Raw genomic sequence first — 20099 nt, 5'->3', positions numbered from 1 at the left:
TGCAGGGAGGAAGACGAGGCTCCACTTCAGCAGTGACACAGGCCGACTTTATCACAAATTGCCTCATCTCTACCTTTACCTGTAATTTCCTTTGCAGTAAGTGATATTCTGAAACCCACTCGGCTGGGAAGAACTGCAGGAAAGTTTTTGATGTACAGAAGAGTTACACTTTCTTTTAATGGAATTTCATTACAAGATTTTCTCCCCTTACTTTGTCATCGATTGATTTTGTGATTACTGAATGTTTAGAGGAGCAACCATTAAAAATGGACTGTGAGGGTTTGGTTGTCTGATTACTCCTTAACAACGTAGTATCCTCCCTTGTTTTACTACAACGACCCTCTTCAGGTATTTAGCCACAGTGAGGTTACATTTCAGAATGTTCCAACAGTCTGTTCCAACCTCCTGGATGAGAGGGGAAACACCTTCAACTGCTACTGAACTGCTTTGGTTTTCATATTAACAAATGTCAGTGAGTAACAAAACAAACTTAACTAATCCACTGCTAAATGTTAAACTCAGGCCCGGGGTGTGTATTAGAGCTGTCCTGCCAGCATATAGTCCCCATCTACTTGCAGGATTTGTAGTACGTATTAGCGATGTATGCTGAGCACATACATTTTTTTGTTGTTGGCCTGTGAAAAATAGATTTTCATTCAAAAGTAACTGGAAAGGCTAAAGAGACAAACTAATACCGCTAATGTGTGTTTTATTTCAAATATTTCTCACCTGTTTATAATATTTAACTTTGGTTGTTTCCAGATTCAGTGAAAAATATGAAAAAAATACAGATCTGGAGAGAGGGGAGAACATGAACAATTGCTGTAAATTTGTCAATAAATATTAAGTTTGGCCCGAGACTTCGTCCCAGGTTTTAATTTTTCCCCACTGAATTTGAGTTTGTCTTTTATCCCCACTTTAGAAGAGGTGGGCGGAGCAGGAAGTGGCCCATTACTAATTAGAGGTGAAGGAACAGAACGCATCCATTCAGAACAGAAGATAAAAGCTGTGAAAATTATTCTGCTTTTCTACTAAGGCAACAACTAAAAAAACACTTTTTAGGGAAATCAACTGTAATTATTTGCATAAAAAGAGACCAGTGAAATAAGTACACATTGATAATTGCAATGAACTTAAAAAAAAAATTCTGCAGTTTCAGAACTGAAGCTCCCACCATTTAGAAAGTTGTGGCCAATGGTATAAACTATATTGTAGACAAAGCTAAACCAGTGCTGAAATGTTTGCCAGAACAAATGGAGGAAGTCTTTAATGAAGACAGCTTTTCATGAAAGTTCCACACTCAATCACAAACTCAACCTCAGTCACTGGAGAAGCCACACATGCACAGTCTCCCCAATGGAACCCATAGAAGTGTTGGCTGGAAGGTTACTACAAATGGAAAAATCTGTCAAAATCAAAACAGCGGCAACGTAAAAATCATCAGCAAATTCATAGAAGATTCTGATCAACAGGTGAGTGAACACTTGATAGATCGCCACAGAAACTGCTTCAGTAGACAACACAAAGAATTTTGGTGCATCATAAAACCACCTAAAGACTGCGTCACAACGTGAAGACCAATCTGTTATTAACAACATTTTAATGCATGGACAGAATGAGACGCACAACGACGCTAGTATAAAATACCATCTGAAGCAGCAGAGGCTTCAACTTCAGGTCAGACTGAGGGCAGAGCACCAACCACAGCTACAGCTGACCAGACGACAGTGGATTAAGAAGGATCATAGAAGAAAATATAAATATTGTTGGACAACAACTTCATAGTTCATTTAGACATGAGTTAAACTTCTACATAATTTAACATTTTCTATTTTTGTAGTTCATCATCTGGATCAGTCGAATACAAACAGGTGTGAAACACGTCGACATTTCCGTTCCATCAACATACTGTCAGGTACAGGGAGCAGACTCAGAACACAGGGATTCAGATTCACTTCTTTATTTATGACAAGTCAAACACAGACACAGGATCAGAAACAGAACTTCAACAAGGCCGGGCAAAACTGAAGACACTCAGACCAGAAGGAACAGACCTGAGAGAAACACACCAAGAAGAACTGGGAAACAGACCTGATGTTCCTGAACGCAGCAGAGGAGACGACAGACGCTGACATGAACCCCAATGAGCAAATGAAGACACAGAGAGGGAGAGAGGACTCTATACTGAGGCCACCAGGTGAGACCAGTGAGACTGATCAGAGAAGCACAGGTGAGACACAGGTGAGACACAGGTGAGACACAGGTGAGGCTGATGAAACTAATTACCCCAGGAGAGACAGAGGGGAGGGCAGGGAGGCAGAAAGACCTGACAACTACAGAAAAGAAGGATTCTTTTTTTTTCATATTTAAGGATGAGAATTTACTTTAATTCGTCATAATAAATAGGGATAGTGATTAATCATGATTAACACACAGCTTCCCTGTTACTAATGGGATCAACATTTCTAATTGATTCACCCAATAGATTGATTGATTGATTGATTTGACCAATGGACCAATCTCTGGGTCACGGGCCAAAATAAGCTTCAAAATTCAACAGGTTCATTTCATTATCAAACTTAGGAAATTGTTTACATCGATTTTTTTAAATAAATATATTATTTAATATTTTTTTAAAAAGTTTCATTAGTGGCAGGACCATACCATGACATTTTCATGTTTTTGAGGCCACACTATTATGGCATTTCTGATGACTTACTGCGTTTTGACATTTTCATCATGTATTTGATGCCTCACTATAGACTCTCTTTGACATTTTTTAATGATTTGCTTTGATGCCTCGCTGTTTTATGACCTTTTTTATGACATTTTCTGAAAGTTTTTCACAGTCTTTATTTGCTGTTAAAGTTCATGCCTTTATGGTCAGTGGTGACTTGGGACTGGACGGTTTCAGGTTCGAGTCTACCAGCTGCCAAGTTACCACTGAGCATGGCACCATCCCCTCACACTGCTCACTCAATATCCTCAATATCAGTGAATACACACATGCAAATAATTCTCTCACTCTGGTATTGGTTGGTCCAGGACAACTCCAGGCTCCACCTGTCAATCATCCTCTTCAAACGTTCCACCTACTTTAGCTTAGCTGTCAACAGATATTCCCGACTTGATGTATACAAGACTCACCAGCAGCTGTTCCTTCTCTGTGTGTTTCCCACCTGCTGTTCTGGTCGAATCCCTGTCTTCAATCAACCAGGAGTTCTGCCTCTGTATTCCAGGCTCCTCCTCCTCCTGCCAGGAGTTTATTCAGCCTCCACTACACCAAAGACTTTCCATTTTGGCTGATAATTTGCATCTTAATTTCTGCCACTAAAGTGTGAGCCAAGGTGGTCGCCCCTAATTCAAGATGCCTGACAAATACACAAAGGCAGCATAAACAGGTATGTAAATAAGGAGAGCGTACAGACACGCTGAGAGCTGCAGACCGCTGCGCTCTGTTGTCGACACCAAATTAAAAAAACAAACTCCCCAAGGACTGATCTTTCAGGGTCTAAATTTAAAGAATGTGCTCCCCTCCATTTTCTGATGGAGCGGAGCACATCTTATATGAAGATTATTTCTCTAACTGTTCAACTGAAGTAACTGTGGTCACAAAGAGGACGGCATTCAGACTTGAATCAAACTGAAAGTAAACTTGGTAAAAGTCTTTTAGGATTTGGTTGTGACTCTGATTTAAGTCAGAAGAAACGAAAGCTCAACAATTACTTCACTCTGTACCGACGCCCACTGGTGGCTGCTGCACTAGGTGGTGCTGATGAGCAGCCTTTGTGTAACTGTGTGTGACCTGATGTGACATCTTCTGGGACTTTCATCAGCTCGCCTTGTGCATCCTACAGTAATAAACAACTAAACTTTGAGTTTTTGCCTCTTTCTTGCTACAGTATGTGCACTGTACGTGGGAGGAAGTAAGAAAATACTAACGGCGGGAGAATCTGTGGAGCAGCTTCAGTGAGAAGCTCATTATTTTGAGGATTTGCCTGTGAGTTGTGAACACACCAGCTCCAATTTTGTCTGATGACTGAAACGGTTGAAATGGTTTAATAAAAATGAAACTTTTCAACACATCCCTTTAATTTACTGTCTTTACCTGGATACTTTTGAACTGCTGCGCCTGAGAGACGGATGTTTCTGCAGATGTTGAGTCATTAATAAAAGATCAATGATAAAAAACTGAAATGAAAACCTTTAACTCTGAGCGTCCTCAGACACGACAACATTTGTCCTTTCTTCAGCTTTAAGATTTGCACTTTTCCTTCTTACACTGCAGCAAAACTATTGGCAACATCTGAAGACGCCATGGCAACTAAACACTGCGGGATACAGAACGCCATCAAACATTTAAAACAAAACGTTAAATAAATATCTATGCTATAACAGAATTTAACAACATCAGTGGGTTTAGTAGTAGTAGTATTTAGTATTTTATTATATTCAACAAATAAAAAAAATTTAGGTTAGACCTTATTAGGGCCATTTAAACATAAATAAATAAACAATTCTAGAAGAGTTTATGTACAAAAGTAATCTTTCAAATACAGTGTGTATTTCACATACTTCATTGATTTTGGAGCAAAACAAACCCCTGCTGTAAACACTGTGGAATGTTCAAACATACAGGTTACTTTCTGTAAAAAGAGGCTAAAATAACTGTCTGTGTCTCTTTAAAAAAAGGCAACATCAAACTTTCCTAATTTGTAAAATATTCACAGTCCGTCTGACAAAGAAACCACGGCGTTCAGTTTAGTTCCATGTCGCACCGGCGCTCTTTTCATTCACCGTGATGTCAGTTACACCGTGAACCTGAGTGATCTGCCTGCAGTCCAGAGACGCCAGCAGTTTCCTTGGACCAGACAAGGTGGGGACGATGTGCTCAGTGAGAGACACAGAGGCATGGCTGCCGATGTCTCTGAGAGAAGGACGAGTAATGACAGTTGTAGTCGTAGAAGAACAACAAACAGTTACGTGTGACGTTAAGGAGATCTGTCTTTCTCACCCGTAGGTAATCTTTCGACCGTCGACGAGGCCGAGTCCTTCCAGGTGGAATATCACACCTTTCAGCAACACCGGTAGTGGGTTCGTGAAGGAGATGTTCACTGCCATCTTCTCGTGGACTACAGCCCTTCCTACTGGCTGTTAAGCAGTGATGAAATTAAAATCGTATTCTCAATAAATGTATTTAAAGACAAACACGTTTTTGTGCTCTTGTGCAGCACGGGTCATTGAGAGGCCAAGAACCTCATGGAGCAGCGACCCTGTACTATAACATGTAAGGAATAAAATGGTGTTTTAAATTCAGCTGACCTTTAAAATATACTTTATTATTTAGCATTTTTAAGTAAACTGTATACAAATGACACACATGAACATGTTCGAAGCATATGAAAAAATATATTAAAAGTTTATTGAAACCCTGTGGTACCCATAGGGTACTGAGTACCTTATGTTGAAAACCTTAGGAGAATGTAACATGTTTTAACCTAACAGCATTATTAAGGACTTTAAAAAATAAATAAACAAATACATACATTTTGGGTAGAACAAATAAAATTAATTTGTTACCAGACTGTGATGTGGCTTCCATTGTGCAGCGGTTAGCACCCCTGCCTTACACATCCGCCTCACATGCAGATGGTCCTGGGTTCAAGTATTTTCCTCTAATTTGGCTTGTATGGGCTGACTAAATGTACTGACCTTTAGGATGAGGTTGGGGGTCTTGAGTCGAAAACTAAACTGCGTGGCCAGGACCTGCTGTGTTTCTCTGACTCTGCCCGACAGTGTCAGCATCAGTGCGGCCTGATCGATGAGATTGTCCTTGTAGTCCTTGTATTCCAAGGCCCAGTCCAAAACCTTAACTGCGTACAGAGAAGATAGGGAGAAAATGTTGGGGCTCAGAATGATCTGTGTACCTTCATCAGTCCTCATCAGGAGAACACAGAGAAATGTCTGGGTTAATCATTTAAACCAGCGCCTTTGCTAAGACTTTTTATATAGTAAAAAATGACAATCTTTATTTTCTGTCTTATCTTCACACATGGAGTTAAAGGCAGGACAAAAATGTCAATTCACTACTTTTTGTCTTCTGAAGGATATAAAAAACCAAAAATGTTACCATGACAACTAATCAAATCTCTAAACGTACCCTCATTGGGTACCAGGTCAATGTCTGTCTTGTCTTTTCTGATGGTGGCCTTGTGGACACCAGTGTAGTACATGACCTCCGCCTGGCTGTGGAGGTTGATGGAGCGCGTCTCTGAGCTGCTGTTCCGTAGTGTGATGGTCAAGTCAGCGTCCATTCCCATGGTGGGTCCTTCACCATTCATGGTCACTTCTACAGAGACGTCCTCTGCCGTGGGAGATGAATAAGCCTCTGCCTTGGTGCCATAGCGACATGCTGTTTCCACAGCGATACGTTCCTCGTCTGTGCCTGAGAAGAACCAGACTTGTAATACCGGCGATTTAAAAGAAACAAATACCCAGTACTACTGTATGTACTGTACCTTCAGGGTGTTTGTACAAGTGAGTGATGTCACTGCGTTCCTCAGAACCAACAGCCTTGGTGCTGATCTTGTGGCCCACCTTCTTCTTCTCACTGTAGATCTGGCTGAAGGTTCCATCGATGTTCCTCTGCCAGTAGATTTTATCACTGTTTACCTGAGAACGCAGAAAGGGAGATGGGGAGCAAAGGAAGATTATTTTTATATAAAACTGTGAGTGCATACAGTTTATTGGACCAGTAGTACGATATAAATCACTCCAGTATGTGTTGAAGGGAGCAGAGTAATGTAGTGTTGCTCTGTGTATTCCACACACCTCTGCAAACACAAAGGGACAGTCGTGTTTCAGGTAGACCTGACCGTTGCGGACAGCGACAAGAGACGCCGGTCCACAGCAGAAAGTGCCCTGGCTGGTCTCCTGAGGCGTCGCATCCACAGCTTGCCAGCCTCCGTAGCCAGGAGGCAAATCTGCACGAGCCATCCAACAGTCCGTCCACACGTGGAAGTTCCTTCAGGACAAAGATCCACAGTGACATTTAATGACCGTTGGTGTTTCATCGCCACGATGACAGAGCAGACGCAGTGACACACACACCAGATGGAATCTGTATTGAGGTGATCTATCGGATCCAGGTTTTCGTCCAGGAACACGTCTGTGGTCAAGGACTTGTCTGTGTCGTGGGCTGAGCAGAAGTTGGTCACAGCCCGACTGGGGATACCAAGACACCGTAACACTGGGTGGAGTCAGAGTCAGAATCAGTGTGTGTCACATTCATGTGACTGAGGCTGCAGGAGGAGCCCACAGAACAAAACTGGTCTTTTAGCCCAAGTATTAAAAAAGAAAAGAAAAGAATAATTTAATAATCAAAAACTAAACCAGGAGACTAAATAATAAGGAGTGATTAAAACACTATTTAAAAAACATTTGGAATGACAAGTCAAGAAATATAAAAACCCAGTTCAAAGTTCCTCACCATATCTAACAGGTATTTAAGTGTATTTAACCAGACTTATTTATTTAATAGAATATTCCAGTATTTGCTCATTGCTCATTGTTAGGCCAGACCAGTTTTGCGGTGGGGAATTTGATAGAGAAGAGCTCACCTGTAGTGACGGTGCCTGCAAACACCCAGCACTGACCGTACTTCACAGGAGTACCGTTGTTTTTATGGTATTCCTTCAGGATCTCCACACTTCCACTCCAAACTGTCGGGCTCGTCCCACCTGAGTAGTTCCCCGACCAGTTTCCCTCCAGGACTCCACGGTCGTCGGGCGAGTTAATCTGGGTTGATACAGACGGCCTTTTTATACACAGACTTGAATCTGAAGTGTCACCTCTCCCTCCCCTCTGAGTGGGTACTCAGCAGCAGCTTTATTTCTTTAGAGAGCCCGCTCACTAAGATTATACCTTCCATTCTGACCGTCGCTGACAGGATCATGACCTGAATGAAGAGCTGGAAAAATGAGGAAATACTTGAGGAAGAACAGGAGAAATGTAGTCTGACGTTTCTCCTCTCTGAACCTGACCTTAGCTTGGCTAAAGGTGTTGCATTGAGAGGGACATTTAAAAAAAAAACCCCAAAAACACGACTGCCACACCGATTGGTTCGAGTTAACAACCAGCTCCAGTGTTGTGTTTGTTTTGGTCAAAGATCATTAGAAAGACAGAGGAGAAGATTATTATTATTATTATTATTATTATTTCCCTTTAGTGGACTTTAAAGGGTTTCACATGTTTACTGTGTTAGATATATTTTCTCATCTCAAATATATATATATATATATGTATATATATATATATATAACATTTTATATATGTATATATGTTGGCCTCCAGACTAAAACGTTTGAATGTACTCCTCCTTTCTTTACTCTGTATCAGGGCCATGGAAAACAGTTGGCTTCTTCCTCTCACCATCGCTGAGATTATTCGCACCACATTAACCGGGTCTCCCCAACCAGATGGAGGAGTTCCACTGTTGTGCAGGACAAAGAGTGAGGCAGGAAGGACTCCATTATCAAACTGAAAGAGAGAGAGAGAGAGAGAGAGAGAGAGAGATACACACAGTACTGATACAAAACTCCATTCTGAATCAACATCTGAGGTTAAACATGAATAATTAATGGCTCACACACCTGTCCATAATTCCAGGTCCTCGCCCCAATCTGGTTCTCCGTACCATAGTAGATCCTGCCAACGTCGTTCAGGACGTACTCGTGCCTTTCTTCTTCAGAGTCCAAGAACGCTGTGTCATCTGTCAGTTCAACACACACAGTACATCCACAGTGTTGATGAAGATGATTAGACGCCTGTTTAATGACAGCCATGATTGGTTGGGTAATATCCAGCTTTTTAGTACAAGACTCTGAGCACAATACCACCACTACTGTACTGTGGCTACAACTACATATAACATGTAACAAATGCAAATATTTTGATGAGGATCTAGATAGTGAATTCTATGCATGTTTTTTCCTGTTTTCTGTTCTTATGACGACCCTGGATGTTCCAGCTGTGAGTAACGTTTGGATTGAATTGGAAAGTTAAATTCTAATATGGTCATTAAAAGTAAGAAATGCTGCAAAAATACAAAATTGTAAAACTGTATAAAAATCCGTCTTAAAATAGTCAATAATAATAATACTTTTTTTGAAGCCACATTACATTCACTCCATGGGTTGAACAACATGAAGATGTCATTTGCAGGGTTGTGCACAGAAATGTACTGGCCGTTTGCGCAGGTTGTTTCCACTGTCAGCTGGTACTGGCCGATGCATGCTGTAGGTGGAGAGTTCACAGACAGCTTCAGCCTCTTCTCATCCTGCCTCTCTATCACAGCCTCCCAGCGGCCATCTTCCAGTTCGTCCACTAGGGGGATGATGACATGCGTTCCCTTTGACACTGTTGGCAGTTTCCCTGTAGAGGTGATGAGAGAACCCACATCACAGGTGTGATTCAAATGTTGTCTTATTTGAACTCCTCCTCCTTGATTGGCTGCTGCTCTACCTTTGTGATTATCTCTGTGAAACTTTACACAAACTTTAGTAGTGTAGATAAACACTGGTCATCAATATAATGACTTGTGCAGCATGATCCAAGTCGATAACTCTGCAAGCAACGTTCAAGATCCCAGTGAGCCCTCACAGTAAACGCCTGCCTTCCTGGAGAAGAAGTAAATATTATTTGAAACACTGATTTACAGGAACATGAGCTTCACAACTCTAACAGACGTCAGGAATGCAGCCTGAACAAATAAAGGCTGCTAAGATAAAATTCTACAAACATGGAGCTGATCAGAAAACAAAAAGAAAAAGGAAAGAGAGCACTTTATAAAAAGTAAACCTGGGATCACAATTAGTTTCCTCTGTAGCTTTATTTAAACCTCTGAAGACAAAAATCAAGTCGCTTTAAATATTTAGCATAGCTTACTCTTTTGTAGAAACTGTACCAAATTAAAATCTGAATTATGTGGCATACATACATGTACACCCAATATAAAGAGTGAAAATGGATAAACAACGGGCCGTGTTTATCTATATTCATTTTTGTTGTTGCTGTTTTTGACTAGTCTGTATTTAAGTAGCGTGTGTATCCATGTGGTTGAAATGGATGTACTTTGGTGTTATTACATTGAACTGAAGAAAGCTTTCTCTTCAATTCACACCCACCTCTGTCTGATCTGTCAGGCTTTTACTGCGCTGAGGTCGAAGCGACTGATTGCTGCACTGATACACAAAAGTAGAGAGGCTGGTGTTTAAATGTCATTAGAAATATATGAATAGCAACAGTCACAGTGCTGGGTTGGTGACTCCGAGACACAGTAAAAACATCTAACAACAACTTACAATGTTTGGTGTAGTTAAAGCACAGCCATTTTACAACGGTACAACTGAAGACTATGTGAAGGACAGAAACATGTTGTCGGTTGGCATGTTGTGTTTGACAATGCACAGTCTTGATGTTAAACATTTTGTGACAGGACATTGTGTCCTAGATAGACTGTTTCAGTTAAAGTGGCGGCGGACGACCTCAGCTCTGGTTGTTTTTGTTCCCTCTGCCCTCAGTGGGTGTGACCTTGTCTACGTTTGTCGTGTTTACAAATGACAAATGACACTTTCACCGAGTCACAAAGCTGCAATTTCACCACAAGATGTTCACTTTGACAGACCGAGGACTGATTGAATGTGACAACTAGAGCCAAACCCTGCGCACTATTGAAATGAACAAAACAGCCAATTGGCCAGAATCAAATAAGATTCTGATTCACAAAGAAAAGAAGAAGAAGAAACAAAAAAAACAATCAGTAGAAAGATGGGACACCATGTGAGCATCTGTGTTTGGTGTCTGCAGGGTCAGGATTAAAGCTCACACACACTTAATATCCATTACCCACCGCATTTACTTGGCTAGCTCGAGTGTCTAAAGTGTCATCTGACTGTGGTTAACAGGCATCTGGTTCAGCCCAGAAATTGTTTAAAAATTAATCTTATTGAATTTTATAATTGTTGTGATTTCAAGTATTTTTTTTAATTCTTTTAAAAACATTTGTTAAAATAAAACAAATAAAACGAAAAAAAATGTCAAGGTCTTTTTTCTTAAAATGTAACCTTACCTGACAACGGGTCTTTCCTAAATTATTAAAACTCATTCATTCAAAACTCCAACACACAGTACAGTTGAGACAAATGTCCTGACTTGAGATTCCAAACTAACATTCCATTATTCTGTGATTATTATGCTGTGGGGCCAGTCTAGCTCAACATACACTTTGGCAAATGTGGCATCAACTCAACTAAAAGCTGGAACTTCAAACGAAATAAATCAGACATTTACAGCACTGCCTTCGTGCTCCATATTTAGTTGAATGTATGGACAGATGGTGGAGGAGTCCACATGATCACTGATCATTCTGGTGCTACAGAACAGTCACCAAATAAACCCAAAAGTACTGGCATTATTTCCATAATCCATGAATGTTTTCAGAGACTGAACTGAACCAGTGGAGAGCGGGAGGGTGAGGGGGGCGGTGGGGGAGTGGGGGAGGTGGCAGCACCTATGGTAAAACTGTTCATTAATGCAATTCTTAGTGAAAGCAGGACAGAGGACTCAGGAATTTGTTTAACACTATCTACACAGCATAGCAACCAGGACTGTTGCCATAGCGATGGTAACCAAAGTCCCCCTCCCTCTACCCCTCCCCTCCCCTCTCCTCCAGTCTTTACATCAATGAAGGTCTCACATGAATGTGAGGAGGGGAATCCACCCACACAAACAGCTAGGTGAACATCAAACAGTTAAACTGAACACAATCAAAACTTTGGAGTTGTACGAAATGAGGTTCAAAAATTCAAATATGAACCGTTTTTGTTATTGATAAAAAACTGTAACTATCAAAAATGGCTAGAAGAATGTCCACTTTCTTTATAAAGTCAATCTGCTGGTGCTTTTTTACCTTTCTAACCCTCTGCCTTTTATCGTTCATGACATCAGAGGACATTGTCTGGGCTCTTCCTATTTACCACTCGTCAGGATTGCTCCACCTCCTGTTATCTATTCCAATATGTCTCCAATCTGTCCTCAGCAAATGACGGCAGGTCTCGTTTTCTGTTTTTCCCTCTTGCTGCCAAACGCTTCAGTGCTAATCCACACCCGCCCACTCACACAGAGGCACTACTTCTTGTAACTTCATCTTGTCACCTGTCTGACCCGCTTACACAAAAACCATGATCCACGGAGACTCGTGAGGGAGATCATCCGTCACCGTGACCATCGAAACCGAAATCAAAGTGTTCAGAGCAAACCCCTGATGCAACACTGAACCCATCTGTCACTTTGACAGCACACTTTTTGACTATTGTCTCGCTGTCTTCATAGCCTACTGTACATGCCTTTCTCATGCAGTGACATACCTCAGACTCCAGAGAGCGACCTGTGACTAACCTGTTTTAAGTTCAAGGTGAAGTTTGTCAGTTTTGTGGTCGTAGGGTCTGGACAGGGTGATCCACATCTGGAAAGTCTGCCCTCTGCGGACGATCAGGTTTTCACTCTGGTAGAGGTTCGTGTGATGCTCGATGCGATTCTCTCCTGACGTCTTTTTCATCAGGTCTATTGAGAGCACCCTGAGAAGGAGTTCTGTGAAACAAGGAAGAGAGAGGGGGAGTCTAATCTGTCCATGGGCCTAGTGTTTATTTTGATGGTAGACTTTTCAAGATCCCAGTTACCATCCAGCTCGTTGTTGTCGGTTACAGGTGTCACATTATCAATCCCATCCTCCTTGCTGGGCTCCTCCGGCCCTGGGACCAAGGGTTCTGTCTTGTCGTCTTCAGGTTTGGGGCGGCAGCAGGGGCAGACCTTTCGTAACCACAGCTTACATGGATTTTCTTCTTGAACGTTGTTTCCTTCTGGTTGTTCATTTTCCTCGTCGGTATCTTCTCCAAATCCAAGAGTGACAGTCGGAAACCGACCCACTGCCGAGCGGTCCCTCAGGGACCGTGTTTCCACAGGCATCCTGACAGACGACACATCAACTCAGGAAAAGAAAAAATGAACAGCTCAGATAAACTTTGTGATGCTGATCATTGAACTTTTGATTTAGGTATTTTTAAACATTTATTTAATGTTTACATGATATGTCTATTATATTTATCCATGTTACCAATAGAACAAACATTTCCTATAATAACTTGGCTTATATTACATTACTGAACAAGGCATAAGCATTAAAAATCAGACCAGTAATGGTTTGTTTTTCTCACTTCATCATACATCAGAGCACTGCCTTTTAAGATCAGGCAATCACGGTGTTGTTTTAACATATTGATCGCTACTTATAAACTTCAACAACAATCATCAAAATCAACAACATTTTTATGGTAAGGTTGAAGAAATCCTAAAATAAATACTGAACGATAGTTTGTCCAGTAAAACCATGTTCCTTCGAGGTCCAGGAGACACAGGATCACAGCTGTTCTGACAGTGAACACACACATTTCTATAGGATTTTTAATGATTGTAAAACTGGACCAAGATGCAGTGGAATTCTGGTCATTATTTGTGGGATCTGCAGGGATGACCCTGACGGCCGGTACGACACGTCACTGCACACTCTTGAGGTGCGTTAACAGTGTCTTATCCACATTATTCATAGAGTATTACTTGACTGGTGCATCACAAACGAGTCTTCCGGGGTCGTCCACTATTTTTGCCGCACACAGAATCAAACTTTGAATCGGTCATCCTGGCTGTGCAGGACGCTGACAGGAAGCAGGAAGGATGCTCAGACTCTCAGACCTCATTTGGAGCTGATTCACTGATACTGAATTACACTGATTTATGCATCACTCGGAGCATGCAGGATGTGAATGTGCTCTGATTTGCATATGTGCCACAAAACACAGTTTTTTTCTTTTTGCTAACAGCCCAGATTTTCATACTGACACATCACCTCTTGACCTCAGAGATTGAATCTGCCCAGGTGACTCCCCCCTTCCTCCCCACCTCCCTAGAAAAAGTGGTATGAGTAAGAGTTAGAACTATAGACAAGTGTTATGTTTGAGTTACTGTACGGGTTGAAGTTTCTTTATTATTATTTGGTAATCATTTTTTGTGACCTTTGCTCATCATTTTGGTTTCTACTCTGCTGTAGGAATGCTCCCAGTCCAATGACTGCCCTTCCCACATTCCTCAACGTTACTGGTTCATAGCAACCAAACAGGCTTAGGTTAAATGAGGAAACGTTGTTACACTCCCTGACGCAGCGTGTCATGTGTGCGATCACGTCTGCGCTCAGATCTAAACTCTCTCTGCTGTGACCTGTGTGTTCACACTAATCCATTCACGGGACCGAGTGAAAACTCTCACACTCTGGTATGAGGGCGTGTCAACTCCAAGCCCAGGGTTGGTGTTCATGCCAACGACCGACTGGTTTATTTGGATAGAGCTTAAAACCCAAAGCATGACCTGACAAATGCTGCTGCTGCATTAGGTAAGACAGATGCTTACACACAAAGTAACAGTGAGAGTACGCAGTACCACAGTACAACAGTACAACAGTACCACAGTACAACAGTACCACAGAGAGGCGGACCAGTTAATAATATACAAATGGACTTCACCGTCACCTCCGGTTAACAAGCCACATCACACTGGTGAAAACATATGCACGAAAAAGCAGCTCAGTGCATCAATGTACTAACAGCATTGAGGATGCACTGCAGGTTGATGACATTTGCCAGGTGTAGTGTTTCACCATGTTCATCATCTGCATAGAGATGAACTGATCCCCCTTTAATCCTGGTCCAACTCTGCTCTGACACCTGGAGCTCTCCTCTAAATGGATTTCTGTTGTTATTGTAGAGAAAACAGCATTAGGCTAAAATGGAACAGTTTTCTGGTATCTGTAAGATGATGATAAACTGTGTCTGGCCCCGCACCAAGTCGCACACAAGTTTTCATTTGGCTGCCGTCATTTGCCTGTTGGATTTTAAAAATAAAAAAAACAAACAAATGTTTACAGAGTCCAGAATTAATTAACTGAGGGACATGCAGAGCAGATCTGCAAAGAAAATGATGATGATGTGTTGTCAAAATAACATTATCATGATATGGATACAAATAGAACCTCCCTCTACAAAACAAACACATGGACCTGTGGTTACTTTGTGAATAAGAAAGTGAAAATTCAAATTCAAAAGACAAATGGACGGATGGACAAACAGATGAACGGACGGACGGATGGACAAACAGATGGACAAACAGATGGATGGATGGACAAACAGATGGATGGATGGATGGATGAATAGATAGATAGATGGATGGATGGATGGATCGACGGACGGACGGACAGACAGACAGATAGATAGATAGAAACTTTTTTTACTCTCAAAAAAACTCGGGACCAGCTCCATGTGTTTACTGTTCTTTTTAACCTGAGACATCAGCTGACAGGAACCTGATTTCAGATCTTCAGACAAAGCAGCAGGTTGTAACCTGCCAACAAAGACGTCTTCCAGAGTTCTACAAAAACAATATTCTCAGGAGGAAACCCTGCATGCAGCAGTGTTTGGAGTTAAAAGAAGCGTGTCTACATTCGTGAACATTCGGCTCTACACTTGTAAATGTGGTTTCTGTTCAGATGTTTCTATATTTGGGGTTTTTTTTAAGGTATAAAAAGACTTTAGATTCTACAAAGATGAAAATGTTTCTCAAGACTTTCATCTTTGGCAAAAGTACAAAAGCCAAGATTTAAAATATATAGTTATATGGCAGCTAAATTGCAAAGACTTGCTGTGTGGAGCACAAAACCAAAGGTAATACATCATTTGAAATTGTAAAAAAAAATGGCTAAAAAGTTTAAAATATGTTTTCCAAATTAATTTTTGTTGCAGTTTCAGAAAGTGTACAAGCTTTGATTTCAGTGGATAAAACATTATTATTATTCTTATTATCTGTGCTTGATCCATTCATTAATCTATGCTTAACCCAGACTCGATTACTGCAGGACTGTTAATTAAAAAAAAAGTCCTCACGCTCTGATGAACATCCACTACTTTACTGTCTGGCTTCAAAATCAATATCACATTCAATTATACAATCTCACAAAGCACTCAACGGTCAGAACCCAAGCTACAGTCCCTCACTGACCTCCATCACATGGCCTCACGGAACACTTTAGTTTTATATGTTCAGACCACTATCTATTTGATGTTTTATTTCACCTCCTATTTCTGTCTTATTGGTGTTTCCATTAAAAAATAAAATATTACATTATTAGACTCACCAAACTGTCTGGTTTCTGGTTGCTTTCACCTTGAGTCATTGAGTCATCAATATTCAGTCATTTATAAAAAAAAATTAAAAATATATTGAATAGTTTATTGAAAATGTATATTATATGTTTATATCTAATAACATTTTTATATCTAAAAAAGACTTGATGTTCAGGGGAACTAAACACAGAACTGAACACGTCTTAAATGAGAAACACCTGTTTGACCTACATTTCACCTTTGTTTGTCTCGCATTGGTTCACATTGGTGTCAGTGGACTATGGGTGGGTCCACGAGGAATAAGTCCCCAGTCTATCACAGACAGAGACGAGCTGGATCATTTTTCTTTATGGTCAATTTAGAGTCAAAATTTTGAAACCCAGAGTTTGCGATTGGAGAAGTAACCTCGAAGACATAGACTTATTTTACTGCAAGGCAAGTGCAATGTACACTACTGCAGTGGCGCCCCCATTTGGTGATTGGAAAAAAACAGGAGTAAAAGCTGGAGTGAAAGTCACTGAACCCAAAAAGTCACCGTTCAGTTTTAAAACAAAACGTAAACAAGTTTTAGTAAAAAAAAAAACAAACAAACAAAAAAAACCTTCAAAATCTGTGGGAGACTTCTTCAAGCATCGATTCCAGGACCAAACACTCCAACTACTACTACATTTTTCTAATAAATCATATGTTGTGACCTGATGAATCATTAAAGCTGTAAAACACATCAAACTGAATAAATCTTATACTTAATCCATGCTAATATATCACACAGGGTCATATACATCAGTGTTTCCCAAACTTTTTTTCCTGGGGACCCATCTTTTAAAAGCCTTTGTGACCCAAGTCACCCAAGTCACCCCAAGTCACCCCATCCTGAGAAACATGATGCAAGACGACACCCCCCCCCCCCCCCCCCAAAAAAAAAAAAAAAAAAACTCTTGTGACCCAGTCTTTGGGAAACAATGATATACATTATACCACTGTACAGTCCTGCTGCACCCCATTGCAGTTGCAAACGGTATTGCACCAGTGTCATAGCTCAGAGCAGGAACCAAACCAAACATGAGTTGGGGTTTTTTTTCTTACTTTTTTAAACAAGTTTGTAGGACATTTGATGGTACATTCCCCGTGAGCCTTTGCTAAGAGCCTGGATACTTAACCTGAGGGTGGAGCTTCGCCAAGTCTCTGTGCATCTTCACAACGCAAAAACTCAAGACTGCAAGGAATGTAGCTGCATATGTTAATGATTATGTAATTACAGGAAGTCTTAGACCCTGAAAAACCACTCTCCCACGCTGATCACCAAACCAAGCTTTTCTACTTCTGCTTCCAACAATCTGCCATCTGCATTTTTAAAAATATGAAACTGCACCGTGTCCAACAGCAAAACACTAAAATCAATCCTTAATCATTTTGGACAGCCGCGAGCCGGAGACAGATGACGCGGATGATGAGATGCATGACAGCTGAACCTGCCTCGGAGATAAGACTCATCACTTCATCACCTGTTGTGCTGCATTCCAACTACTGAAAGCAGACGTCCTACTGGCTGCCACTCCACCATGGCACATGTCTAAATGATGCCTGATAAGGTGGGTCAGAGTTCACTGACGGCACATACACTCATGCACTATTCATCGGAGCTGAATATTCTTCTCCAGGGGATGTTCCAGTAAACAACTCATGACTGTCACTGTTTTCTCCTGCAGTCACTCATGACAGAGAGAACAACAGGGAGCAGTTCGTGATTAGCCCAAAATGAAGTCATGTTTGGGTTTAAAAATAAACAACAATAAAAATCACAACATAATGAAAGTATATGCCCTCAGGTATGGTATAGTACAGATGTATTCATTGTCTGGAAACCCATAACAAGACCGTCATGCAGCGGCTGGCAGGTCTGACAGAGGTACAGAACATCAAGTTCCATTCATTTATTTGGAGCCCAGTGAAATAACCAAACAGGAAGTGTTCTGTTAAGGTTGGTGAACAAATGTAGATTAATTTGTGCCTAAATGAATATGTTCAATTAAAGTCAGGACTCTCTAGCTAAAGATAGAGGAGAAGGACGTGTGAAGCAGGTTAAATTAAAAACTCACTCAGTCAATTGTCAGCGCACACGGAAGGAATAAATCTTCTGTTCCCTGCTGCATGTTTGGGCTGCCTTTAAATACTTTGGAGCTAAGACAGAGAAGACACGCCTCAACAGCACAGACTGGAGACAGGTCATTACTGTATGTCTTCTCAAAACAGTGAATAAAATCATTTTAGAACAGTACAAAAAAAATACCCTACAGGTATTACTACTTGAGGGCATTTTGAATTAATACTTAATAATTTATATGTAGTACAATATTACCTCTTATTATAAACAAACTGCATTTGAGATATGTACTGGCCAGGCCTAGTTTGACTGTAGCTATGTCAGTATGTGGGGAGTCCACGCCTTTTATCCACAGGAAGTTGTGTCCATATAAGGAGTTATGTGACATAGGAGGTTCATAATGTAGACTTTGTAGCACAGCGGTCTTTGGTTGATGATGAGACAAGTCACACAAAAAAAACAGTGCAGGACTGGGAGTCACGCAGGTGAAGGAGTAAAGCTGCAGGAAGCAGAGGAAGCAAAGTGGGATGTGTTCGAGTCCCTGAGGTCAACAGAAACAAAGGTGGAACCGTCACTGTCTGAAGGTTGGGGGGATAGAAGATGGAGGAGGCAGAGCTGAAGATACTGAAGTGTCTTTAAAATACAGTTGGTTTTGAAGAGGTTCTAGATGAAGTCAGAGAAGAAGAGTCGAGGTTTTTGGACAAATGAGAAGAGACGGTGGATAACAATGAGACAAAGGACATTGATGATGCAGTTGACAGCATCAAAGTTCACTGACTGACAGCACAGACGACGTCTGTGTTGCTCTGAGGCCAGTCTTCTTCAGCCATTGGTTGGACTTGACAGACATTTTTTTGTTTTTAATCTCTCTGTGGCACATAATGTGAAAGCACTCGTCAGGTCATGACAACACAGTTCCTCAGCACTCCAGTGTCCACATGTGGCATTGAGTTGTAATACACTTTCTATAGTATATATCCCTGGCTGTTCACAGGTCGTACACTTGTGCAACTCTCACCAGCAGCTGACATGAAGAACCCTTCGTAGCCGAGCCTTTATATCTGTTCATCATAACTGTATTGTTTGACTTAATTTTTGAGCAGAAGCAGATCATAGCCAGGTATCTGAGGTCCTTCCCTTTCGCGAGTCACTGCTGGTGTGTCCCATCTGTCAGCAGATGGATCATGTCATGGCACCTTATATGTACAAGTCTTCAGTATTCCACTGTCCCTGGGCGGCCCCCACATTAATTACACCAGCTGACATATACTATTTCAATATCCTCTAGCCTGGACCAAAAACATGTTGTCCCAGCAGTGCCTGTTTCATCATGTTCCCAAACACCAGTCTCAAGCCTGGCCAATGCTATCATAATCTGTTAGCAACAGAAAATACCATATTGCCATTAGCCAGCAGACCTGCAGCAGAGCGGGTCAAACGTCTGTTTCAGTCACGTTGTCACACAGAGACAAACCACAAAAATTAACTTCCCGATCCACGCGGAGGATATGTGACTATAAAAACTTGTTACTGTTAAGAATTTGAAAACTAGACTACTTAAAATAGCATGCGTTAAATAACCTTAGCTTTCAGATGTGAAAGTAAACTCTTGATATTTTTTAACGCATAAATTGCTATTAATATGTTGCCAATATTTTGGCAACATATTAATAGAAATATATGCGGAAATATATATTTGGGCAGCAGTTAAG

General features: G+C 41.0%; 1 protein-coding gene across 2 annotated transcripts; it reads right to left on the bottom strand.

Moving 5' to 3' along the window:
* Positions 1-4427: 4427 nt before the first annotated feature.
* On the bottom strand, positions 4428-18636 carry LOC103376684 (protein-glutamine gamma-glutamyltransferase K-like). Of its 2 annotated transcripts, none has more exons than XM_008307154.3 (14): positions 18383-18636; positions 12738-13043; positions 12457-12648; positions 9181-9432; positions 8652-8770; positions 8431-8538; positions 7620-7797; positions 7111-7249; positions 6832-7024; positions 6519-6672; positions 6161-6445; positions 5713-5873; positions 5015-5151; positions 4428-4927 (listed from the first exon to the last, which is right to left on the bottom strand). In XM_008307154.3, exons 2-14 carry the CDS (start codon positions 13021-13023, stop codon positions 4762-4764), a joined length of 2370 nt encoding a protein of 789 aa, XP_008305376.1. In that variant the 5' UTR covers positions 13024-13043; positions 18383-18636; the 3' UTR covers positions 4428-4761. The 2 variants fall into 2 exon arrangements, with proteins under 2 accessions (XP_008305376.1, XP_008305375.1); XM_008307153.3 differs by having other exon boundaries at positions 12738-13024.
* Between the last annotated feature and the right edge of the window lie 1463 nt (positions 18637-20099).

This window comes from Cynoglossus semilaevis, chromosome 2 (genome assembly GCF_000523025.1).
Source record: "Cynoglossus semilaevis isolate Cse_v1.0 chromosome 2, Cse_v1.0, whole genome shotgun sequence".
Taxonomy (NCBI): Eukaryota; Metazoa; Chordata; class Actinopteri; order Pleuronectiformes; family Cynoglossidae; genus Cynoglossus; species Cynoglossus semilaevis.
The sequence above is the reverse complement of the archived record's forward strand: the minus strand, read 5'-3'. Positions and strand labels throughout refer to the sequence as shown.

Bases quoted from the DNA above. Each gene is read 5' to 3' on its own strand.
- LOC103376684 (XM_008307154.3), bottom strand. From the start codon at position 13,023: ATGCCTGTGGAAACACGGTCCCTGAGGGACCGCTCGGCAGTGGGTCGG. The intron at 7,798-8,430 runs GTGAGAGGAAGA...GTATCAACCCAG, and splicing joins TGCGAATAATCTCAGCGATG to ATTAACTCGCCCGACGACCG. The intron at 5,152-5,712 runs GTCAGTACATTT...ACTGCTTAACAG, and splicing joins CCCCCAACCTCATCCTAAAG to CCAGTAGGAAGGGCTGTAGT.